Source organism: Macrobrachium rosenbergii, chromosome 28, assembly GCF_040412425.1.
Source record: "Macrobrachium rosenbergii isolate ZJJX-2024 chromosome 28, ASM4041242v1, whole genome shotgun sequence".
Taxonomy (NCBI): Eukaryota; Metazoa; Arthropoda; class Malacostraca; order Decapoda; family Palaemonidae; genus Macrobrachium; species Macrobrachium rosenbergii.
The window spans coordinates 1,095,390-1,118,184 of record NC_089768.1 but is presented as its reverse complement, the minus strand read 5'-3'; the positions used below and the strand labels follow the sequence as shown (position 1 = coordinate 1,118,184).

At 46.1% G+C, this 22,795-nt stretch overlaps 1 protein-coding gene across 2 annotated transcripts in view; it reads right to left on the bottom strand.

Moving 5' to 3' along the window:
- Positions 1 to 22,795, bottom strand: part of Polr3C (RNA polymerase III subunit C) — an 86,295-nt gene that overhangs the window by 57,505 nt on the left and 5,995 nt on the right. Inside the window, exons 1-2 of one of the 2 annotated variants that reach the window (XM_067129888.1) lie at positions 17,442 to 17,477; positions 17,210 to 17,331 (exon numbers count right to left, since the gene is read on the bottom strand). In XM_067129888.1, coding sequence (XP_066985989.1) covers positions 17,210 to 17,331; positions 17,442 to 17,462 — 143 coding nt within the window. In that variant the 5' untranslated portion in view covers positions 17,463 to 17,477. Of the gene's footprint in view, positions 1 to 17,209; positions 17,332 to 17,441; positions 17,478 to 22,795 lie in introns of those variants that run through there. The other variant, XM_067129887.1, reaches the window with a different exon arrangement.

Below are 22,795 nucleotides of genomic sequence, written 5' to 3'. Positions count from 1 at the left end.
CTCAGCGCCTTCAGGAGGCGAAAAAAAGCATTCGCGGAGATGGAACGGATGGGCATCTGCAGGAAAGCCTCCAGTCCATGGGCCTCCCCCTCCACATGGTGCAGAAACCGACGGCTCCTGGAGACCCTGGCGACTACAGGCGGCTCAACATTGCAACGGAGCCCGACCACTACCCTCTGCCCAATATGCAAGACCTCACGGCCTCCTTTCACGGGCCAAAATATTCACTAAATTGGACCTTCTTAAATCTTATTTCCAGGTACCTGTTGCGCCAGAGGACATACCAAAGACAGCCATCATCACGCCCTTCGGGTCCTATGTGTTCGCCTTCTCCACCTTCGGGCTGAGGAACGCCGGGGCCACCTTCCAGCGGCTCATGGACAGCATCCTGGGGACCTAAAAATTCTGCGTCTGCTACGTCGACGACATTCTCATATTTTCCAGGTCTCACAGCGAACACCAGAGGCACATCAAAGCAGTCCTCCAGCGCCTCCAAGAAAACGGCCTCGTCGTCCGTTTTGACAAGTGTACCTTCGGCGTCCAGAAAGCAGAATTCCTGGGTCACGAGGTGTCTCCGACAGGCGCCCGCCCTCTTACATCGAAAGTGGCAGCCGTGAGCTAAGTTCCCGACACCCACCTCCATCAAGGCCGTCCAGGAGTTCCTTGGGATGGTAAACTTTACAGGCGGTTCATCCCCGGGATCGCGCACACCACGGCCCCTGACGGAAGTCCTAAAGGTCAACCAAGTCCCTGTCTTGGGGACCCAGCCAGCAGCAGGCCTTTTCCCTGACGAAGGCCGCCTCACCAAGGCAACCGCCTTGGCACACCAGGATCCCAAGGCTCCCCTCCAGCTGACGACAGACGCCAGTAACGTTGCCTGCGGTGCTGTTCTGGAGCAAATCATCAACGGCGCCCCCAGCCCATCGCCTTCTTCAGCAAGAAGTTCAGTCCCGCAGAGTCCCGCTACAGCACCTTCGACAGGGAACTCTGTGCGATGTACCGCGCAGTTCGGCACTTCAAGTTCCTCCTGGAGGGGACGCCCTTCACAATCTTCACAGACCACCAGCCACTGGTTCACGCCTTCACGAAGCAGGGGACGATGGTCTTCCAGACAGCAGCGCCACCTCTCAGCCATAGCCGAATTTACCTGTTCCGTCAGGTACCTCCCCGGCAAGAAAAATCCCGTAGCAGATACCCCTCTCCAGAGTCGAGTTGAACGCAGTGCAGCTTGGTGTAGATTACCAGGACCTTGCCAGAGAACAGGCCGCTGACCCAGAAACCCCAGCATACCGCACCGCCATCACATCCCTCAAGTGGCGGACGTGACCCTCGCCCCGGAGGCCCCAGCCTGCTCTGTGACATCAGCACAGGCCAGCCCCGCCCTTTGGTTCCAGCCTCACGCCGCCGCCAGGTATTCGACATCATTCACGGCCTCTCACACCTCCGGCAGGACCACGCCAAACTGCTTTCAAAAAGTTCGTCTGGCACGGGTGCAAAAGGACGCCACAGCCTGGGCAAAAACAGTGCCTGCAGTGCCAGACCAGTAAAGTGGGTCGCCACACGCAGTCGGGGTAGGCGAAGTTCCCACAGCCAGGGCGCCGCTTCGCCACATCCACATCGACGTCGCCGGGCCCCTTCCCCATCAGGCAGATCCAGATACCTCCTCACAGTGGTAGACCGTTCGACGAGGTGGCCCGGCCACGCCCATGCAAGAAGCCACCGCCAGCGCGCGCGCCGAGGCCCTGCTCTCCAGTTGGGTTAGCCGCATGGCCCCGGACCACATCACAACCGACAATGGCCCCGCTTTCCTCTCCGAGCTGTGGTCTGCCCTGGCTCAACTGCTGGGAACCACGCACCACACCACCACAGCGTACAACCCAGCGGCCAACGGCCTGGTTGAACGGTTCCACAGGTCCTTAAAGTCATCCTCATGGCCCGCTGCACCGCCGAGGACTGGAAACATCAGCTGCCGTGGGTCCTCTCGGGTTGAGGACCGCCCCCAGAGCCGACGGCACCCCATCCGCAGCTGAACAAACCTATGGGGAACCCTCGTGGTGCCGGGAGAGCTCGTGACGGATGATCGCCACTCCCCATCTCTGCAGAGGCTCCGCGACGTGGCCGGCAAGTTCGCCCCCTTGCAGGCGCCATACATCGCCAGAGCAACCACCTTCGTGCCGCCACAGCTGTCATCCGCCACCCACGTCTTCGCCAGAGTCGACGCCGTCCGTCCACCACTAACTAAGCCCTACAGGGGACCCTTCCGCGTGCTGGAGCGGAACAGCAAGGCGTTCGGCTGGCACTCCCAGGCAAGAACGACTGGGTTTCCATAGACCGGCTAAAGCCCGCCTTCCTGTCGGAGAGTCCCGCAGCAGCGACGCAGCACCCCTTCCGCCCAAACGCACTCCAGCACGCCTCACCCCGCAGGCGCGCCGCCCAGGAAGGGACCGCCCAAACAGCAGCCTCACAGGCGGGAGGCCCCTCAGTTATCTTCAAGGAGCCGCGGCACCTTCAGCGCCCCACCAGGTACAGGGATTAATCAGACGCGTCCCTCGCCTTGGGAGTATTTGTAAAGTCACCAATTCGGCGCCAGGATAGTGTTTTCGCGGCGCCATTAATTAAGTCTCCGCTGAGCTTGTTTTCTTTGGTGACTTCCCGTTTTCTTCAAGCTCAATTAGTCACGCCTAAAACGTGCCAGGTCACGCATTTTAATCATTTTTACTTTATGGTATTTATACGTATGTCACACATTGTGTATCACATGTTTCTTCATTCACAGGCATCAAGACTGTATCTATATTGTAGCTCTGTATATTTTGTATTGTAATTTGTACTGTTCACTGCATATTATTGTTTATTGTTTCGACCTCAGGTCACAGTCAATTCCATTGTCTCTCACGGCCCGGCGTCAGTCGGCCGCAATATAAGCCGCCTGGATCTGTAATAAAGCAGCAGTAACCTTTACCTGCTCGTTTCTTTGACACCTTACAGCTCCCCCTCCATTTTAGTTTTTGTTTTGCATTTTTGGCCTGTCGGCCTCTCTTAGGGAGTTGCTCCGTCCAAGTACCCCCCCCCCACCAGGTTGGGTTCTTTTTCATTTAGTCTCATAGGCTATTATGTTATTCTTGAAGATGGTGCTCTTCTTTTAGTTTTAGTATTTTTAATTTTATTTGTTTATTGTTTTTGGTTGTGTAGTTTACCTCTGGTGGCCTTTTCCCCGAGGTAGGCTACACTTCCTGTGAACGTAATTTTATTTTGATTGTTTTTATATGATGGTTGTAGTGTGGGCTCCATCCCTTGCCCTAGGGCGGGAGATCAGGTTGAGGGAGTTTTGGTTGCTGTTTCCACAGGGATCGTTTTAGGGTCAGAGTGAGCCCTTAGTCCCTCTTCCTCCAATTTCGGGGGAATCGAGTTCTTTGGATGTGTTTCCTCTAGGCTAGTCGCCTACTTATCCCCTACTCGTTCCTGGTTGGCTCTCGGCACAAAATTTCTCTCCCTGTTGGTTCCTCCTCTCCTTTTACACCCCTTTCTCCTTCCTAACCTATAATAGGTTAGGTTTATATTAGGCTACGCCTAGGAGGAGTTGGGCTTTGGGCTGTGTAGCTCCCTGGAGTAGGCTTCCCTTCCAAGTTCATTGGGAAGGAAGGATGCAGTTGAGCGGGTGTCATGTTCTCCTTGTCTCCTCTCCCCTTCCGGTAGCCTACTCCTCTTCACTACCCCCCCCTCCCCCTCAGCTTTGCGACTCGTGCGGGTGACGCTAGATGGCGTTTTCTCCGAGTCAGGGACTCCTCCTATTGGTAGAGGGATTCGCTCCCTCCCATATCGTCCCCAGCTTCGCTGTGGTGGGGTGGGTGGTTCGTTTGCTCGAGCGTGTTCGAATCCTGTCTCAAACCTCTCGTCTCCCCATCGAGCTACGAAGTTAGGGTTTAGGTGTGGCCCCGCCGTATGTTATGAACATAGATCCTTTACCCATTTGTTTCTCCGGCGGGGAGGTGAATGTGGGATGATTCTATGTCACGCTAGCGTAACGGACTCCTCCGGTCTCCGGAGTGTTACCATCATTGTTATTTTTGATTATTGTTATTATTATTATTTTGTTCTACCATATACGTGATTCCGGTCCCACACCCGGGGGCTCCGCCGTTAATTTTCTGGCAGCCCTTATGGTTGGTTCCTGGTTTCTCGTTCCTTCATTCCCCGGAGTCTTCCGGGGTCTGAATCCTTACCTTCCACTCTGTGCATTTAAAGCTTATTGGCCCAGTTTAATTTGGTAGTTCTTCTACGCCGGAGTATTCCGGTTGTAGTTGAGTTTCCCGGCCTTGCCGACTTTATTTTGCTTAGAGTGTGAGGTTCATGTACTGTTACCTTTACAGACTGTTCGCTGTGAGGAGCCGGGGTGTACCGCCTCCCTTCAACAACCCTACGGGCACGTAGTGTGCCGGACCCACGCTGGTTGTGCGGTCCGACTGGACGACCTGGTTGTTTGGCACCCCGATGGCTGTGAGGTTTGCTTTGCTCTCTCCTCAACCATCCAAGACGAGTCGGTAAGTGAAAGTCTTCTTTCCTCCGGTCCATGCTCCTCATACGACACGTTGTTTATATTCTCCGCCTCTGTCTTTTCATTCCTGACTAACTGCAGGTTTCCTTGCAGGCGGATGAAGCTTCCAAGAAGTCTGCCTTGGAATCCCTCCGGGCCTGGGTGGCTGGGTTCGGCAGGAATGTTCCGTCGGGGAAGCCCTACGTCCTCGACGCCAGGTTGAGGGACTTGCTTTACCCCGGCGCACGGGTGGCCGCTGCAGTACCAGAAGAACTTGCCACCCCTATTATCCAACAGATCCGTGATGCGACCCAGCCACCTCAAGTGGACATCATGTACGCCGAGGTCTCGGAGGATGTTGCCGCCCTAAATCTCGACTTGGAACCAATGAATACGGAGCAGGACCAGGTGGTAAGTGGTGAGGTAAGTGAGGATATTGGGGCGGGCCCCCCTTTGTTTGACTCCCCTGCTTCATCTGTATCTTCATTTGCAGGTTTTGTGAAGTCTTCCTCTTTGGGTGATAGAGCTCCGTCTGCTATCCCCAAGTTGAAGACTTCATGGAAGGCGAAGGGCTATAAGTCCTCGACTTCCAAGAAGGCATTGCCCTTCCCCCCGTCGAAGGCTAAGGTTTCAGGACCGGTAGCCTCCGGGAGTAAATCTAGCTCCTCCGGCAAGGGCGCGAGTAAGAGGGCGGCAAAACCAAGCCCTCCTCGCCAGCCTCTTTTTGATGCGCAAGCCCTGGCCACTGAACTATACAAAAAGTTCACGGAGGACCTAGATTCTAGGTTTGAGAAGATCTCAGATAAGTTTGCCAACTATGACAATATACTGGCAGGTTTGGCTCGCCAACGTAAAGCAGAACCGCAGTATTCTATCCCCGACACTGCGGACCTCCCGCCGTTTGATGTCGGAAACCCTTGGCAGTTCGCACTCCGGGCCATCCAACATGATGGCAAACTTACCTTAGACGGTCTGGGCACGAGACGGTTGGAGGAGTTGGAGTTCTTCCCCGATCTCTTGCCCCCTTATCCTGGCTTCGTGAGGCTTACTGAAGAAGCCTGGATTGTCGACAAGGTACCTAGGGAGACTGTCATCATCCCTAGAGACCAAGCCCAGTCGGCTCTCCTGCGCACTCTGACGGAGTGGCAGGCAGTGAACACAAAATTGACCCCTTTCAAGGGCAATTTCACGATGTTCACCCTGGAGAAGATCTTCCCACTCCTTGCATGGACAAAGTTGCTCTGGCTACGGCCCGAGCATGCTTTGACGGGAACCCCTTTCCTCAATTAAGGGAAACAGACCCTACTTCCTGGTATTCCCAGGAAGTAACGAGTTCTGGTGGACGCCCGTCCACTTTCACTGTAGGCAAGCTGGACCCTCTTTGCGCTTCCACGCAGTTTAGCGAACAACTCCCTAAGCTGCCGGAATCATTGTTAAAGGCGGAGTTTGAGACCCGGACTAAGTTAGCCCGGTCCTTGAGCTCCCGGCTGTCTTACTGAGGCTACTGCCGCCTCCGGCTCGGACGAACCCTTTTTCCAGGTCCTAGCTAAGTCTTTCCTGGCGAGCTTCCAGTTAGACTTGCATGAGTTTGTTATGGCTAGGCTGGAATGCAGAAAATTTATTTTTGCTGACGCTACAATCCGCCACGAGCCTAACAAGCTCATTAAAAGCTCAATCTGGGGACCTAACCTCTTCCCTGAAGGAGAGGTTACATCCGTCATGTCTGAGGCTACACGGGCCAATCAGAGTCTGCGCGCTCGGTGGGGAATTCCCACTTATAAGCACAAGACCCCAGAATCGGCCGGCCCCCAGACGAGAGGAGGAAAAAGGTTCAGGAGACATAAGAGGCCCCATCAGGCGGTGGTTCAAGCCGTCCCGGTCTCGGCAGTGGCCCAGCCATCTACCTCTAAGTCCCAACCCCAACAGTACGTGTTGGTCCAACCAGCGGCGCCCTCCTATGTATCCTCACCAGCATACAACCCTACATATGAAGGCCGTGGATTTTTTCACGGCCTCAATAGGGTTGCAAGGGGAGGAAGGGGCAAGGCCCCCCACAGAGGAAGGTCTAACACCACCCCAAGGGGGAGAGGACGTGGTAGAGGGAACAAACCCGCTCCCTCCCACTGAGAGAACGCAGGTAGGCGGTCGCCTGTATTGGTTCAGGGACCAATGGACCTTCAGCCCTTGGGCACACAGCATTGTGTCCAAGGGACTAGGGTGGAGCTGGATCAAGAATCCTCCCCCTCTAAACAGATTTTACCAGCCACCCACATCAATCCTACAGGATTATGTAACAGAATTGCTCAACAAACGGGCAATAAAGAAAGCAAGGCACCTAAAGTTTCAAGGCAGGCTATTCACTGTTCCTAAAAAAGACTCCGATCAGCAAAGAGTGATCCTGGATCTATCGCGTCTAAATCTCTACATAAAATGCGACAAGTTTCGCATGCTTGTGGTAGCTCAGGTTCGGACTCTACTTCCGCATGGAGCCGTCACCACCTCTATCGATCTTTCAGACGCTTATTATCACGTCCCAGTTGCGCGGAACTTCTCTCAGTTCCTCGGTTTCAGACTTGGGAATCAAGCCTACTCCTTCAGGGTCATGCCCTTCGGTCTGAACATTGCACCCAGGATATTCACCAAGCTGGCGGATACGGTAGTACAGCAGCTCCGGTCCCAAGGAATCTCCCTAGCAGCGCACCTGGACGACTGGATAATCTGGGCTCCAACTGTTCCGGAGTGTCAAGAAGCCACGTCCATAGTCACCAATTTCCTAGAGTCATTGGGTTTTCAGCTGAACAGGAGAAGTCCCGCCTGACTCCGAGTCTCGGTTTCAGTGGCTGGGTCTTCAGTGGGACCTGTCCTCCCACACGTTATCTCTCCCTCCTTCCAAGAGGAAAGAGATAGCATCTCTCACCAAGAGGTTTCTCAAAAATCAGTCAGCATCCCGTCGGTCCCAGGAAAGGGTCCTCGGGTCTCTCCAATTTGCCTCAGTGACAGACCTGCTCTTGAAAGCCAAATTAAAAGACAGAAACAGAGTGTGGCGGAGTCGAGCAAACACCAAGCTCAGGGACAAGGTCTCCTCTATCCCTCGGATCTTAAAGACAAGACTGCGGCCTTGGACCACAGTCAAGGGCCTGTCCAAAACAGTTCCACTTCAGTTTCCCCGGCACTAGTTATCCACACAGACGCTTCTCTAAGCGGCTGGGGGATATTCACCAAAACAGAAAGTACAGGGAACGTGGTCCACAATGTTTCAGCAGTTCCATATAAACACCCTGGAAGCCATGGCGGTCTTTCTAACGCTGAAGAAAATCCGCCCTCCCAATCGGATTCATATCAGGTTGGTGTTAGACAGCGCAGTGGTAGTTCATTGCATCAACAGGGGCGGCTCCAAATCAGGTCGAGTAAACCAAGTGATGGTAGCTATCTTCTCCTGGCGAACAAGCACGGTTGGCACCTGTCAGCCACCCACCTAGCAGGTGTCCGAACGTGGTGGCGGATTCCCTGTCCAGGACTACCCGTTGGAGACGGAGTGGTCCCTGGATGCGAATCTTTCAATGGATTTGCCGGGTTCCGGGACTCCAAGTGGATCTGTTCGCAACGGAGAGCAACTTCAAGCTCCCCTGTTACGTAGCCCCCAACCTGGACCCTCAGGCGTTCGCCACAGACGCAATGACAGTAGATTGGAACAATTGGGAGAGAATTTATCTGTTCCTCCAATAAATTTGCTGCTGAAAGTTTTACACAAACTAAGGACATTCAAAGGTCAACCAGCTCTGGTAGCCCCTATTGGCCGAAGAGCAATTGGTTCCCTCTCCTTCAGGAACTGGGCTTATGGAGTCTTCGATTCCCAAGCCCATTCTGACCCAGACAGTACAAACCAAGACTGTGTCAGCTTCCTCAAGGATTCAAGATGCCCTAGCTTTATGGACTTTATAAAGTTCGCAGCTCAAAAAGGAGCAAACATTGACCCTGTCAACACTCTGTTTTTAGAATCAGATAAAAGAGATTCTACTATTAGACAATATGACTCAGCAGTCAAAAAGTTAGCCTCCTTCCTGAAAGCATCTGAAGCCAAAATTATGACGACTAATTTAGGAGTTTCCTTCTTTAGGTCACTGTTTGAGAAAGGTCTGGCTCCCGCCACTATTACCACAGTCAAGTCGGCATTGAAGAAAGTATTTCTTTACGGCTTTAAAATCGACCTTACAGATTCTTATTTTTCATCCATCCCCAGAGCATGCGCTCGTCTGAGACCAGTATCACGTCCACATTCGGTTACTTGGTTTCTCAATGACGTCCTTAAGTTAGCGTCAGAGTTGGATAACTTCCATTGCTCTTATCAGGATCTGTTAAGGAAAACCTTATTTTTACTTAGTTTGGCTTCAGGTGCTAGAATTTCAGAGCTGTCAGCTCTCACTAGAGGTGATAATTTTGTTAACTTCCTCCCATCCGGAGAAGTCCTCCTCTCCCCTGACCCTAGATTTTTAGCTAAGAACGAAGACCCACAGGACAGGTGGTCTCCTTGGAAGGTGGTGCCCTTCCTCAAGATCAATCTTTATGTCCAGTCCATACACTTAAATCTTACCTCTCAAGAACTCCACAGAGTAAGTCGGGTCCTCTTTTTATAAGGGAGAAAGGTGGTACTCTTTCTCTTAATGGTATAAGACAACAAATTCTGTATTTCATTAAACAAGCCAACCCAGACTCAGTTCCTAAAGTTCATGATATTCGAGCAGTGGCTACTTCTATTATTTTCATAATATGGACTTTTCAGAGTTATCAAAATATACGGGTTGGAAATCACCTCTAGTGTTTAAACGCCACTATTTAAAATCACTCGAAGCCCTGAAATATTCTACTATAGCAGTGGGAAGTGTCATCTCCCCACCTTAAATAATTATATCCTTTCCTTTTCCCCCCGCCCGCCTACCTCATTTGCTTCTCTGCTTATTCTCCTGGTCGTTTATGCCTCACTGCCTAGCTCTTCATATTGATATATTTGTATTTGATGATGGAAAACTGTAATCTGATTAGCCATAATTGTTTAGTTTTTATGGGTACTGGACTGTTTTTGTTTGGATCCACGCACTCGGATAATTGTGTGTGTTATTTTCATTAGTCTTGTCTCTTACATGTTTAAGCCTAAGTTTACATATATAGTTTTAAGGTTGTATTTCTTGTTCTGTGCACATTTCATGTTTCACTACTTTTAAGTAATTTTAAGATTTGAGGTTTTTTCCCCATCAGACCGGGGACCTCCAGTGTTTTGTAGTGTTAAGTTTATTGGTGTGCCTTAAAATTAAGTTGCCTTACTTTTAAGTATTCTTGCTTCATGGAAGAGATTCCTTAATTAAAGTTATTTTCGTTACAATTTTGCCTTTTCTTCAGGTTACCCCCCCTTTTTCCAGTAGTAGCAGTCTTGGCATGATTCTCTATCACTATTTCACCGGCTGACACGGGACTGAACTCAGAAAAGGGATTTTGACAGAGGAAAAATCTATTTCTGAGGAAGGTCCCGTGTCACCCGGTGACCCTCCCTGTCTAGTCTAGTACTCCCTCCCCTTCTTGCACATGCCAAGTCTGGGGTTAGTGCTAGCATGGAATGAAGTAGGTGGCGCTGGTGTCGCCGTCCTGGCGGGTGTTGAGGGTGGGAGCTGTAACGGCTCACCGCTCTTTTACGGGGGTTTTGATAAGGAGAGATCTTTCGAGTATATTTCCGTGGTAGTGGTATTTCACTCACCCTTCATTATACCGACGTCTTCTAAAGACGATCGACTGGGGGTAGTAACCCCAGCTTTCCTGAAAGCTCTTTTTCTCTGGTATATCTAGCATTGTTATACCTAGAAATTCGTGCTGTAATGGAATTTCACCGGGTGACACGGGACCTTCCTCAGAAATAGATTTTTCCTCTGTCAAAATCCCTTTTTGCATTTCACAGAATGCTTTTGTTGAAAACAATGTGTTAGTGACCTGATGGTCTTAACCCTTAAACGCCGACTGGACGTATTGTACGTCGACTAAAATTGTCTGTTGGGTGCCGAGTGGACATACCGTATGTCGACTACAAAAACTTTCAACCTTTGGTCAACTCTGACTCGACCGAAATGGTAGAAAAACGCAGTTGTAAGCTAAAACTCTTACATTCTAGTAATATTCAATCAATTACCTTCATTTTGCAACAAATTGGAAGTCTCTAGGACAATATTTCGATTTATGGTGAATTTTTGAAAAAAACTTTTTCCTTACGTCAACGTGCTAACTCGGCCAAAAATCTCAGAAATTCTTTCGTCACTTTGTCGTAATTTTTGCACCGTTTTATATTAGTCGTTACATAAAGTTTTATATATGAAAATGTGCACAATTTCATATAAAATACAACTAAAAACAACCCATGGTTGTAGCTTTTATCAGTTTTGATATTATTTTCATATAAATCACGATAAGTGCCAAAATTTCAACCTTCGGTCAACTTTGACTCGACCGAAATGGTAGAAAAATGCAATTGTAAGCTAAAACTCTTACATTCTAGTAATATTCAATCATTTACCTTCATTTTGCAACAAATTGGAAGTCTCTAGCACAGTATTTCGATTTATGGTGAATTTTTGAAAAACTTTTTCCTTCGTATGTAACTCGCCAAAAATCTCAGAAATTCTTTCGTCACTTTGTCGTAATGTTTGCACCATTTTATATTAGCCGTTACATAAAGTTTTATATATGAAAATGTGCGCAATTTCATGAAGAATACAACAAAAAATAACTCATGGTTGTAGCTTTTATCAGTTTTGAAATATTTTCATATAAATCACGATAAGTGCCAAAATTTCAACCTTTGGTCAACTTTGACTCGACCGAAATGGTCGAAAAACGCAATTGTAAGCTAAAACTCTTACATTCTAGTAATATCCAATCATTTACCTTCATTTTGCAACAAATTGGAAGTCTCTAGCACAATATTTTGATTTATGGTGAATTTTTGAAAAAACTTTTTCCTTACGTCAGCGCTCTAACTCGGCCAAAAATCTCAGAAATTCTTTCGTCACTTTGTCATAATTTTTGCACAGTTTTATATTAGTCGTTACATAAAGTTTTATATATGAAAATGTGCACAATTTCATGTAAAATACAACAAAAAACAATCCATAGTTGTAGCTTTTATCAGTTTTGAAATATTTTCATATAAATCACGATAACTGCCAAAATTTAAACCTTTGGTCAACTTTGACTCGACCGAAATGGTTGAAAAATGCAATTGTAAGCTAAAACTCTTGCATTCTAGTAACATTCAATCATTTACCTTCATTTTGCAACAAATTGGAAGTCTCTAGCACAGTATTTCGATTTATGGTGAATTTTTTAAAAAACTTTTTCCTTACGTCCGCGCGCGGTAACTCGGCCAAAAATCTCAGAAATTCTTTCGTCACTTTGTCGTAATGTTTGCACCATTTTATATTAGTCGTTACATAAAGTTTTATATATAAAAATGTGCGCAATTTCATGAAGAATACAACAAAAAATAACTCATGGTTGTAGCTTTTATCAGTTTTGAAATATTTTCATATAAATCACGATAAGTGCCAAAATTTCAACCTTTGGTCAACTTTGACTCGACCGAAATGGTCGAAAAACGCAATTGTAAGCTAAAACTCTTACATTCTAGTAATATTCAATCATTTACCTTCATTTTGCAACAAATTGGAAGCCTCTAGCACAACATTTTGATTTATGGTGAATTTTTTTAAAAACTTTTTCCTTACGTCCGCGCGCTAACTCGGCCGAAAATCTCAGAAATTCTTTCGTCACTTTGTCATAATTTTTGCACCGTTTTATATTAGTCATTACATAAAGTTTTATATATGAAAATGTGCACAATTTCACGTAAAATACAACAAAAAACAACCCATAGTTGTGGCTTTTATCAGTTTTGAAATATTTTCATATAAATCACGATAACTGCCAAAATTTAAATCTTCAGTCAACTTTGACTCGATCGAAATGGGAGAAAAACGTAATTGTAAGCTAAAACTCTTACATTCTAGTAATATTCAATCATTTACCTTCATTTTGGAACAAATTGGAAGTCTCTAGGACAATATTTCGATTTATGGTGAATTTTTGAAAAAACTTTTTCCTTATGTCCGCTCGCTAACTCGGCCAAAAATCTCAGAAATTCTTTCGTCACTTTGTCATAATTTTTGCACCGTTTTATATTAGACGTTACATAAAGTTTTATATATGAAAATGTGCACAATTTCACGTAAAATACAACAAAAAACAACCCATAGTTGTAGCTTTATCAGTTTTGAAATATTTTCATATAAATCACGATATCTGCCAAAATTTAAACCTTTGGTCAACTTTGACTCGACCGAAATGGTTGAAAAATGCAATTGTAAGCTAAAACTCTTACATTCTAGTAACATTCAATCATTTACCTTCATTTTGCAACAAATTGGAAGTCTCTAGCACAGTATTTCGATTTATGGTGAATTTTTGAAAAAACATTTTCCTTACGTCCATGTGTGTAACTCGCCAAAATCTCAGAAATTCTTTTCGTCACTTTGTCGTAATGTTTGCACCATTTTATATTAGCCGTTACATAAAGTTTTATATATGAAAATGTGCGCAATTTCATGTAGAATACAACAAAAATAACTCATGGTTGTAGCTTTTATCAGTTTTGAAATATTTTCATATAAATCACGATAAGTGCCAAAATTTCAACCTTTGGTCAACTTTGACTCGACCGAAATGGTCGAAAAATGCAATTGTAAGCTAAAACTCTTACATTCTAGTAATATTCAATCATTTACCTTCATTTTGCAACAAATTGGAAGTCTCTAGCACAATATTTTGATTTATGGTGAATTTTTTAAAAACTTTTTCCTTACGTCCGCGTGCTAACTCGGCCAAAAATCTCAGAAATTCTTTCGTCACTTTGTCGTAATTTTTGCACCGTTTTATATTAGTCGTTGCATAAAGTTTTATATATGAAAATGTGCACAATTTCAAGTAAAATACAACAAAAAACAACCCATGCATCATTTTGTGATAATATTTTCTGTGTTGCTTTGATTGTTTTACAATTTGTTATATACCAAAATCATCGCAATTTTGTGTACAACACAACGAAAAAAAAATAACTCATTAGCTTTAGCCGTTTTGCTCACAGCGCGATTTGTATACAATTATATGACTTTTTTTTGCGCTGTCATATATTCCAATATTTATATATGATAATATTTTTTTCATTTCTGATGGTTGCATACTAAACTTCAGGCAATGACAAAAAAAGGAGCCAAAAATGAACTCTTAGTCTTAAAAACTAAGCGTGCTGTGATTTAAAAAAAAAAACTTCTTTTCCGCTTCGGCGCTAACTCCCGAATGCCGCCAGCATACGACAGACACTTTTGTAAATAGAGGCTCGGCATTTAAGGGTTAATTATTATTATTATTATTATTATTCTTATTATTATTATTATTATTCAAAAGTGAACCCTTTTCATATGGAACAAGCCTAAAGGGGCCACTGACTTGAAATTAAGCTTCCATAGGACATGTTGTTCATTAGAAGGAAGTACCAGAAGGTAATGGGAAATACAGATAGAATAAAACACTTACTAACAGAGAAACAATAAATTAACACACTATAAATAAACAGACAAAAATTGAAGTAAATTATTAAACTAACAGGAAAAAATTGCATTAGGGTAGTGATGCACTGCATCTTCACTACAACTTTTGAAGTTCCAATTGCACAACGTCCTCTAGAAGGCTGTTCCACAATCCAACAGTATGAGGAATACAAGACCTCTGGAACTGAGAAGCGCTGTAGCAAGGCATACTGGTGCTGCTGTTCAACAAATCTGGTTGCTCTCAACAGGAAAGGGGATCAGAGATCAACTGTGAATGTGAAAAATTACAAACAAGAAACTATCCACTAATGGTCTGAATCATAACCTGTTTAAAGGAGAGAGGCTGATGACTGGTCTCCAGCCCCAGAGCATTCAAAAGATCCTAGATGGTAGGTCAGGAATGGTGACTAAATTAGAAAGGGGAGGATACAGGTCCTTGGAAGGTAATCTTTAACCAACTTGAAGGACAAACACTACCCAGGCTCTTCCCCTCTTTGCAACGTTGCCTCATGGCACGGCAAGCATCCCCCTACTAATGGCAGCTCGAGAAAGGATTGCCAACCTCAGCATCACCCTCCCTTCTTCTTCCCCTCAACTCTCTTTCTAGCTGGAGCTGGAAGGGGTTAGATGAAAGGGCTGAGAAGGCTCCCGGCACTTCCTTGAGAAAGTCTGGGTTCCTTGTCTCAAACTTTTCGAGGGGGAAGCCCCTCTTGACACTGGACACAGCAAGTGTGGCTGTCCCAAGGCTAGGCTGCAGTTCCCCTCAATGCCCTGGAGGAATTGGAGATCGCATAGTGGATTGTGGTGTCCCAACTATCAGAATATCTCTTCTCCACAGTCACCTCAACTTTACTCTTTGGAGAGCATAAAATGGAACCCAAGACAGATCTGTTCCACTGAGTGTGACTACTCTTAGCCAGAACGTGTCCGGAGAAGAGCACAGACATAGGAACACATCTTCCCGGGCAAAGTTTGGCCCATCTGATAAGGAAAGAAGAATCCTCTTGGAGTTTCTCCAAAGGGAGATCATTTGCGAGTTTGCAAGCTGGTGAAACAATCTGAAGTGTAGCAGTCCATGCATCTTCTGGCATGTAGAACTTCAAGTATATCAACAGTGGGACAGTAGTTTGCTCAATCTACCAGACAGCAGGGAACCTTCTGATCCACAGATCAGACTAGTACCTGGTCCATGACACCAAGAGCAAGCAGCAGCCACAGCAGTCAGAATGACTGCCTAACCCCTTGAATGCACCCTAGATTATGCTCTATTGATGCAATGAGCTAATCAAAGGGACAGTGGTTGCTTCCCATAGATCATTAAGCTCACAATAAATCAAACAACCTCCCTGTTCCAACTCTGACTGAAAGGGTTCCCCACAGCATAATTTGGATCCTCTCCTAAAAGAAAGGCTGACACACCAGTCTGCTCAGGTGAGTGCACAGGCTGAGGGCAAGAACAATTGTATCTGGTACTGACTGCTGATTAACAATTCAAGGCTGAGTCATAAACACTCAAAATCACGATTCACATTCCCATACATTTTCAAATAATACTGAGTCAAGGTGGACTCATTGCTGCTTGAAATCATGGTCCACAATCCTGATGACTTTTCCATGACTGGTCAAAACTGAACTAGCACCAAGTGGTATCATAATGCATCAATCGTCACACATCAGGAGTTCTGGACCAACTAGGCACCATATGAGGATTTGCACAATCACATGCATACAGATCAACACCATAACCAGTGGTATCATACAGCAATGACCTGTCGCACATGAAGGATCTGGAGGGTCACACACAAGCCAGGTGAGGAGTGCTGACTCTTCTCTGTGTACCTAAGCAGTAGCATAAATTGTTAGCGTATGGAACAGTCCTCATTTTTCACATGAAAACAAAGTGAAATTAGTTCATGAGAACACTCAGGCAACCAGGTGTCATCCCTGCCTATGGCTACCCATATATGAGCAAATGACATCAACAACTCCCAAAGAAGGAAGGTGCTCACTCAAAATCCAATGGAACTTCTTCAGAGAGGGCTTCTGAGATGTCTTCATCCCATGCAAGGAAGACAAGGCAGAAAAAGGCAAGGAGGTAGAACTCAATAAGGAGGAGGATGGGAATGCAGCTACAAGCTTGCATTTCTTCACCTTGCTCCATCCACAAGCCTTACTCTCTTCAGATACAGTAGAAGGCAAGATGAGGCAGGATGCAGCATGGGTTCCATGGCAGAAACAGCAGCTAAAGTGGGTGAGTAGAAATACCAAGCAGAATTATCTGTCAGTACTCTAGCAAAGCTGCCAGTGAGTATTCTTCAGACAGTGGCAAACCATGAACATGTGCCCTTCTTACTTGGGAGAGCTCAGCATCCATACATAGATCTGCACTGCCAGAAAGTACAAGTCAGTCACCTAACCTCATGAGTGGGACCCCCTCATGAGCCAAAGCAGAAAAAGGTCCAGCCAGCAAACTCCTTGCAAAAATGCAGAACAACAAAATCAATCACACTAACTTCCAGGACATAAAGCAGCCAAACACCCATTTATATTCTTCACATGCTGAACAAATAACACAAACACCATGAATACTATAAAAAAGATGAAAAAAGCTTCAACTTGATGTCCAGTCAGAGTGAAGCAGGACATCTCAACTTAACCAAAGCCCAAGGAAGCAGGACATCTTAACTTAACCAAAGCCCAAGAAAAAGTGCTTGATGGCAGTAGGTGAGTGGGGTGCTCTCCCCACTAACCCACCTACCAACAGCTAATGCCTTGTTACCAAGTTTCAACAACCAATTCCAGCTTGTGCTATGGAACACCCCTATGTACAAGCCAATGGTTTGTATTCCCTTAAGAATGCAGCGTAAGAAACAAAGGTTGCAGTCAACCTGTGTACTTGAGTACTAATGACCTCTACAGAAGCTAATTTTGCATCAATATTACGACTATCAAGAAAAAACTACGGTATTTTACAGTTCTTTTGGTCAGGCTGATTAACCAGTAAAATATCTGTAAAAAGCTATAAACTACTTACCTTGGAAATCGAAGGATCAGAAGAACTCTGTCATGTATAAGTGTATAGCTTGGAATTCCTGCCTGCCATTCTTCCCATGTAACTAAATTGTGTTTGATAAGAACAGCTAAAGCCTCTTTAACCTGTAAAGTAACAAAATAATTAAACAAATTAAAATCACAATTTTTGAAACTAAATTGTATTTTTTTTAACTATACAAACCTGAGGTCCTTTACATTAAGGAATTACTTACGGTGAAGCTGGACACGGCCATTAAACTCTTGAACAAGGTGGTTAGGCAGTAACTACCGCCAGGTAGGCGGGAATACCCACCTGCCCGGATGTAAACATTCCAGTTTGCCTTTCGGTCCAGGTTCAGATTGAGGGGTGGCATGAGGCCCGCATAAAACGTAATGTAAAGGACCTCAGATTTGTATAGTTAGGAAAAATCACAATTTTTAAGAGTAAATTGTATTTTTCCTAATTATACAAACCTGAGGTCCTTTACATTAGGAATTACTTTTAACCTAGGCCGGAAATGGCCATTAAACTCTTGAGCAAGGTGGTTAGGCAGTAACTACCGCCAGGTAGGCGGGAATACCCGCCTGCCCACATGTAAACATTCCAGTTTCTCTTTCGGTCCAAGTTCAGATTGAGGGGTGGCATGAGGCAGGCATAATATGTAATGGAATGGACCTCAGGTTTGTATAGTTAAGAAAAATACAATTTACTTTCAAAAATTGTGATTTGTTCCGACACAATATACAAACAGTCGGTCCTTTACATAAGGAAGACTCACTGGTTGGAGGGAGGAATCTGAGTGAGTCTCCTGAACTAACTGGAGTTCTGCACACCTGGGCTGCTGCTCCTGGTCAAAAGAGTGAGAAATACTGTGTTCTGACATATTGATTGGAGTGTAGGAACTGCAACATCAAATGTCAGATACTGGACCTTTTCGCATGAGTGAGGAACTCATACAAAATAGGCTGGGAAGAATCTGAGTTGGAGGCAGTACGAAAAATCCGGGATAGAGTTTCCCTTACTGCCAGTCTCTCCTTCCTCCCCTTGCTAGAGGAAGGAGCAGAATTGCTTCTATGATTTTAGAAGAAAAAGAGAATGGGTGATCAATGCGTAGTCTTACCGCATCAGACGCCAAATCCAGCAAGTACTTTTTTGATTCGAGTCCTATTCTCATCCCGAAGGAGCAGAAGTAGGAGGAAGGGGAAGGAGGAGGAAGAGAGGCCAGTCACTCTCGGTATCCTTCTCACTTCCAGAACCAACACCTTAGGTGAGATGCTACTAGTCCTCTTGAAGGAGCCAGATAAGAAAACACAACTTGTTGAGCAGCCACCACAAGGCCAAGGAAAAAGGGGTTCCAAGGGCCTGTGGGCAAGACCGCAGGAAGACAAGAGCGTGGTCTATGAGACCATGTCTTGCTTCCAGACCAACAGAAACTTCCGGAATGCGAGGGATGGACCAAGCCATTGACTTCGTGAGCTCTCGGGTGGAAAGTACTGGTATCGTCGTCGTCAGCTGCCGAGTACCTCCTTCGATCGCTTCATGAAGCCAGGAGAAAGATGTGTCCTTAGACACTTCTTCCTTGGGAGAAAGCATCGACGACATCCAGGTTATGAATGTCGAGCCTTTTCAGAAAGTACCACAGCTCCCTAATAGGACAAAGTAACGACTGATCTGGATCATCGATACAAAGTCCAATGAGGAGAGGAAAAAGAAGGACTCGAACCTGACAATGGATGCCAATGGATTCGGAGTCCACTTACGTCATCCGAGGAGGAGTCGAGGTATTGATCCCCTTCACCTGTTCTTCCATCTTCTATGCCAAGGCCGAAGCTAGATGAGAGATGGTCCTGAGAGGGCATATCTCTATCCGACGACTCTTGTAAGGGTCTGTGCAGAGCACGGGACAGGAACCCTAAACGAAAGTCACATGACACCCAGGGAACAGTTCCCTGGGACAGCAAGACTGAAAAAGCTTCTCATCCATAGCTAAATCTCGACTGAGAAGAAGAAGGCTACTTCAGATAGAAGACTATGTTGCAAGGGCCTACATTCTTCACATATGAAAGGGAGAGAAGCAACCTCGGCGGATAAGACGAGGAAGTCCAGACTTGAAGAGCGACACTGATCCGAGAAGTTCTGTCACGGACACCAGCCAGCGAAGACGGATCCAGTCCCTGGGACAGTGTTGCAGTGGAATTCAAGAGATATCCAGCTATCTCCATTGCCACTCAGCGAGAAAGCCCATGCTTGCAAGGAAAGCTGGAAGACCCAGTCCTGAACACACAGGGATGTACTGCCTGAAGAACCGCTTCTTGAAAGTCACCAGCAGCGACAGGAACGATCAGGATGGCTGCGGCAGGAGACCAGAGAGAGCTGCACAGAGACTGTCGTCAAGTTAACAGGAGCATAACACAGGAAACAGCAACAGCAGATGGACCACAGATATGCTAGAGGCAGTGCCACAGCATACATGAAGGCCAGCAATGACAGCGATCGATCCACATTGGCGTGAACAGAGTCGGAACGATCCCGACATGGAACTATGCCATTCCAACCAGGTACTGTGGCCAATCCCGAAGCAACACTGAATGACCATCAGGACTCCTTCATGCAAGGTATCCCCTGAGATATCCAGCCAATTACTGCTGTGCCTGCGATGCTCACTGTCAACCTGGAAAAATAAGCAAAGATGATTAGTAGAGGGAGACTCCTCTTGCTACGAGGGGAACTGCTCCACGAAGCGAGAGGTCACCTGAATGCACCCTGTCCCCGTAGTCTTACGTCCTGATCAATGTAGTGGAGCGTCCCAATCTAATACCTCTGATACTTTTTTAAAACTTGAAAAGAGGAATCAATTAAAGCGAGTAAAAAATAAAACTGCACGAAAATTCCTCTTCTGATGCTGGTTTTTAAGCATTTTGTCCGAATTATTATGAAATATTCCATTATGTTTAGTTAGGAAAAAAAGTTAAGTATATCTTAGTTTAACCAGACTACTGAGCTGACTAACAGCTCTCCTAGGGCTGGCCCAAAGTATTAGACTTATTTTATGTGGATAAGAACCAGTTGGTCACCTACCAACAGTACCTACAGCTTATTGTGGAATCTGAACCGCATTATGACGAGAAATGAATTTCTATCACCAGAAATAAATTCCTCTAATTCTTCATTGGCCAGCCGGAGACTCGAACGCTGGGCCAACAGCGTGCTAGCCGAGAGTTCTAGCCACCCCTCCAATGAAGAACTTCTTTAGTTAGGAACAGAACTACCAAATGTGATCAGCTTATCATCCTTTTAAAGATTTATCTGTTAAAAAAAATTATTTTCTGCAAATAAAAAAAATTGGGCAGTGTTTGGCATATATGGTATTATCAGATTATCATCTGGTTAAAAATCTCACGTGAGCAAATAAGATATAGTAGTTAATATAACAATTTTTAAAGTAAACTGTATTTTTCCTAACTATACAAACCTGAGGTCCTTTACATTAGGAATTACTTTCAGGCATAGGCTGGAAATGGCCATTAAACTCTTGAGCAAGGTGGTTAGGCAGTAAATACCACCAGGTAGGCGGGGATACCCGCCTGCCCGGATGTAAACATTCCAGTTTGCCTTTCAGTCCAGGTTCAGATTGAGGGGTGGCATGAGGTGGGCATAAAGTGTAAAGGACCTCGGGTTTGTATAGTTAGGAAAAATACAATTTACTTTAAAAATTGTTATTGGTTCCGACACAATATACAAACCCTCGGTCCTTTACATTAGGAAGACTCACTGGTTGGAGGGAGGAATCTGAGTGAGTCTCCTGAACTGACTGGAGTTCTACACACCTGGGTTACTCCTCCTGGTCGAAAGAGCAAGGAGGAGTACCGTGCCTCTGACATATTGATCGGGGTGTAGGAACTGCAAGATCAAATGTCAGATACTGGACCTTTTCGCATGAGTGAGGAAACGTAACTCCTATGAAATAGGCTGGAAGGATCTAGAGTCGGAGGCAATAAGGAAAAGCCGAGATAGGGTTCCCTTATTGCCAGCCTCTCCTTCCTCCCCTTGCTAGAGGAAGGAGCGGAATTGCTCCCATGATTCTATAAGAAAAATAGAACAGGTGCTCGATGTGTAGTCTTACCGCATCAGTGCCAGTTCCAGCAGCTATTGGTTCGAGTCCTATTCTCATCCCTAAGGAGGAGAAGTTGGAGGACGGGGAAGGAGGAGGAAGAGAGGCCAGTCACTCTCGGAATCCTTCTCACTTCCAGAACCAATGCCTTAGGCGAGATGCTACTCGTCCTCTTGAAGGAGCCGGGTAAGACAACACAACTTGTTGAGCAGCCACCACAGAGCCAAGGAAAAAGGGTTCCAAGGGCCTGTGGGCAAGACCGAAGGAAGAAGACAAGAGTGTGTTCTAAGAGACCACATCTTGCTTCCAGACCGACAGAAACTTCCGGAATGCGAGGGATGGACCAAGCCATCGACTTCGTGAGCTCCCGGTGACAGGTACCGTATCGCCGTCATCAGCTGCCAAGTACCTCCTTTGATCGCTTCATTTAAGTCAGGAGGAAGATGTGTCCTTAGACACTTCTTCCTTGGGAGAGACAGTACTAGCGAAACGTTGACGACATCCAGGTTAGGAATGTCGAGCCTTTCGGAAAGTACAACAGCTCCCAATAGGACAAAGTAACGAATGATCTGGGTCATCGACACCAAGTCCAAGGAGGAGGGGAACAAGAAGGACTCGAATCCGACAGTCGATGCCAATGAATTCGGAGTCCACCTACGACATCTGAGAAGGAGTCGAGGTATGATCCCCATCCCTGTTCTTCCATCTTCTACGCCAAGGCCAGGGTAAGATGAGAGATGGTCCTAAGGGGGCATATTCCTATCCTATCCAACGACTCTCGTAGGGCGCGTGCAGAGCACGGACAGGAACCCTAAACGAGAGTCGCATGCCACCCAGGAAACAGTTCCCTGGGACAGCACGACTGAAGAAGCTTCTCGTCCGTAGCTAACTCTCGACTGAGCAGACGAAGGCTACTTCAGATAGAAGACTAGGTCGCAAGGGCCTACGTTCTTCACAAATGAAAGGGAGAGAAGCAACCCTCAGCGTGGAAGACGAGGAAGTCCAGACTTGATGAGCGACTCTAGCCCGAGAAGAAGTTCCGACGACGACACCACCAGCGAAGACGGATTCAGTCCCTGGGACAGTGTTGCAGAGGACTTCAAGGGATATCCAGCTATATCCGTTGCTACTCAGCGAGAAAGCCTGTGCTTGCAAGGAAAGCTGGAAAGTCTCCCAGTCCTGAACACACAGGGATGTACTGCCTCAAGAACCGCTTCTTGTGTAGCTGCTACAGGAGGTTGGGTCAAGCGGAATTCTTCTCGATGCCTCGGCAATCAGGTCGGATGCAGGCGAAGTCTTCAAGTATTTGTGTGTAACTCGGGGTGAGCAATGTTTGTGAATCCCTAGCTGCAGGTCCCGTTACTAAGTAACCAGTTGGTTCTTAGCCACATAAAATAAGTCTAATCCTTCGGGCCAGCCCTAGGAGAGCTGTTAATCAGCTCAGTTGTCTGGTAAAACTAAGGTATACTTAACTT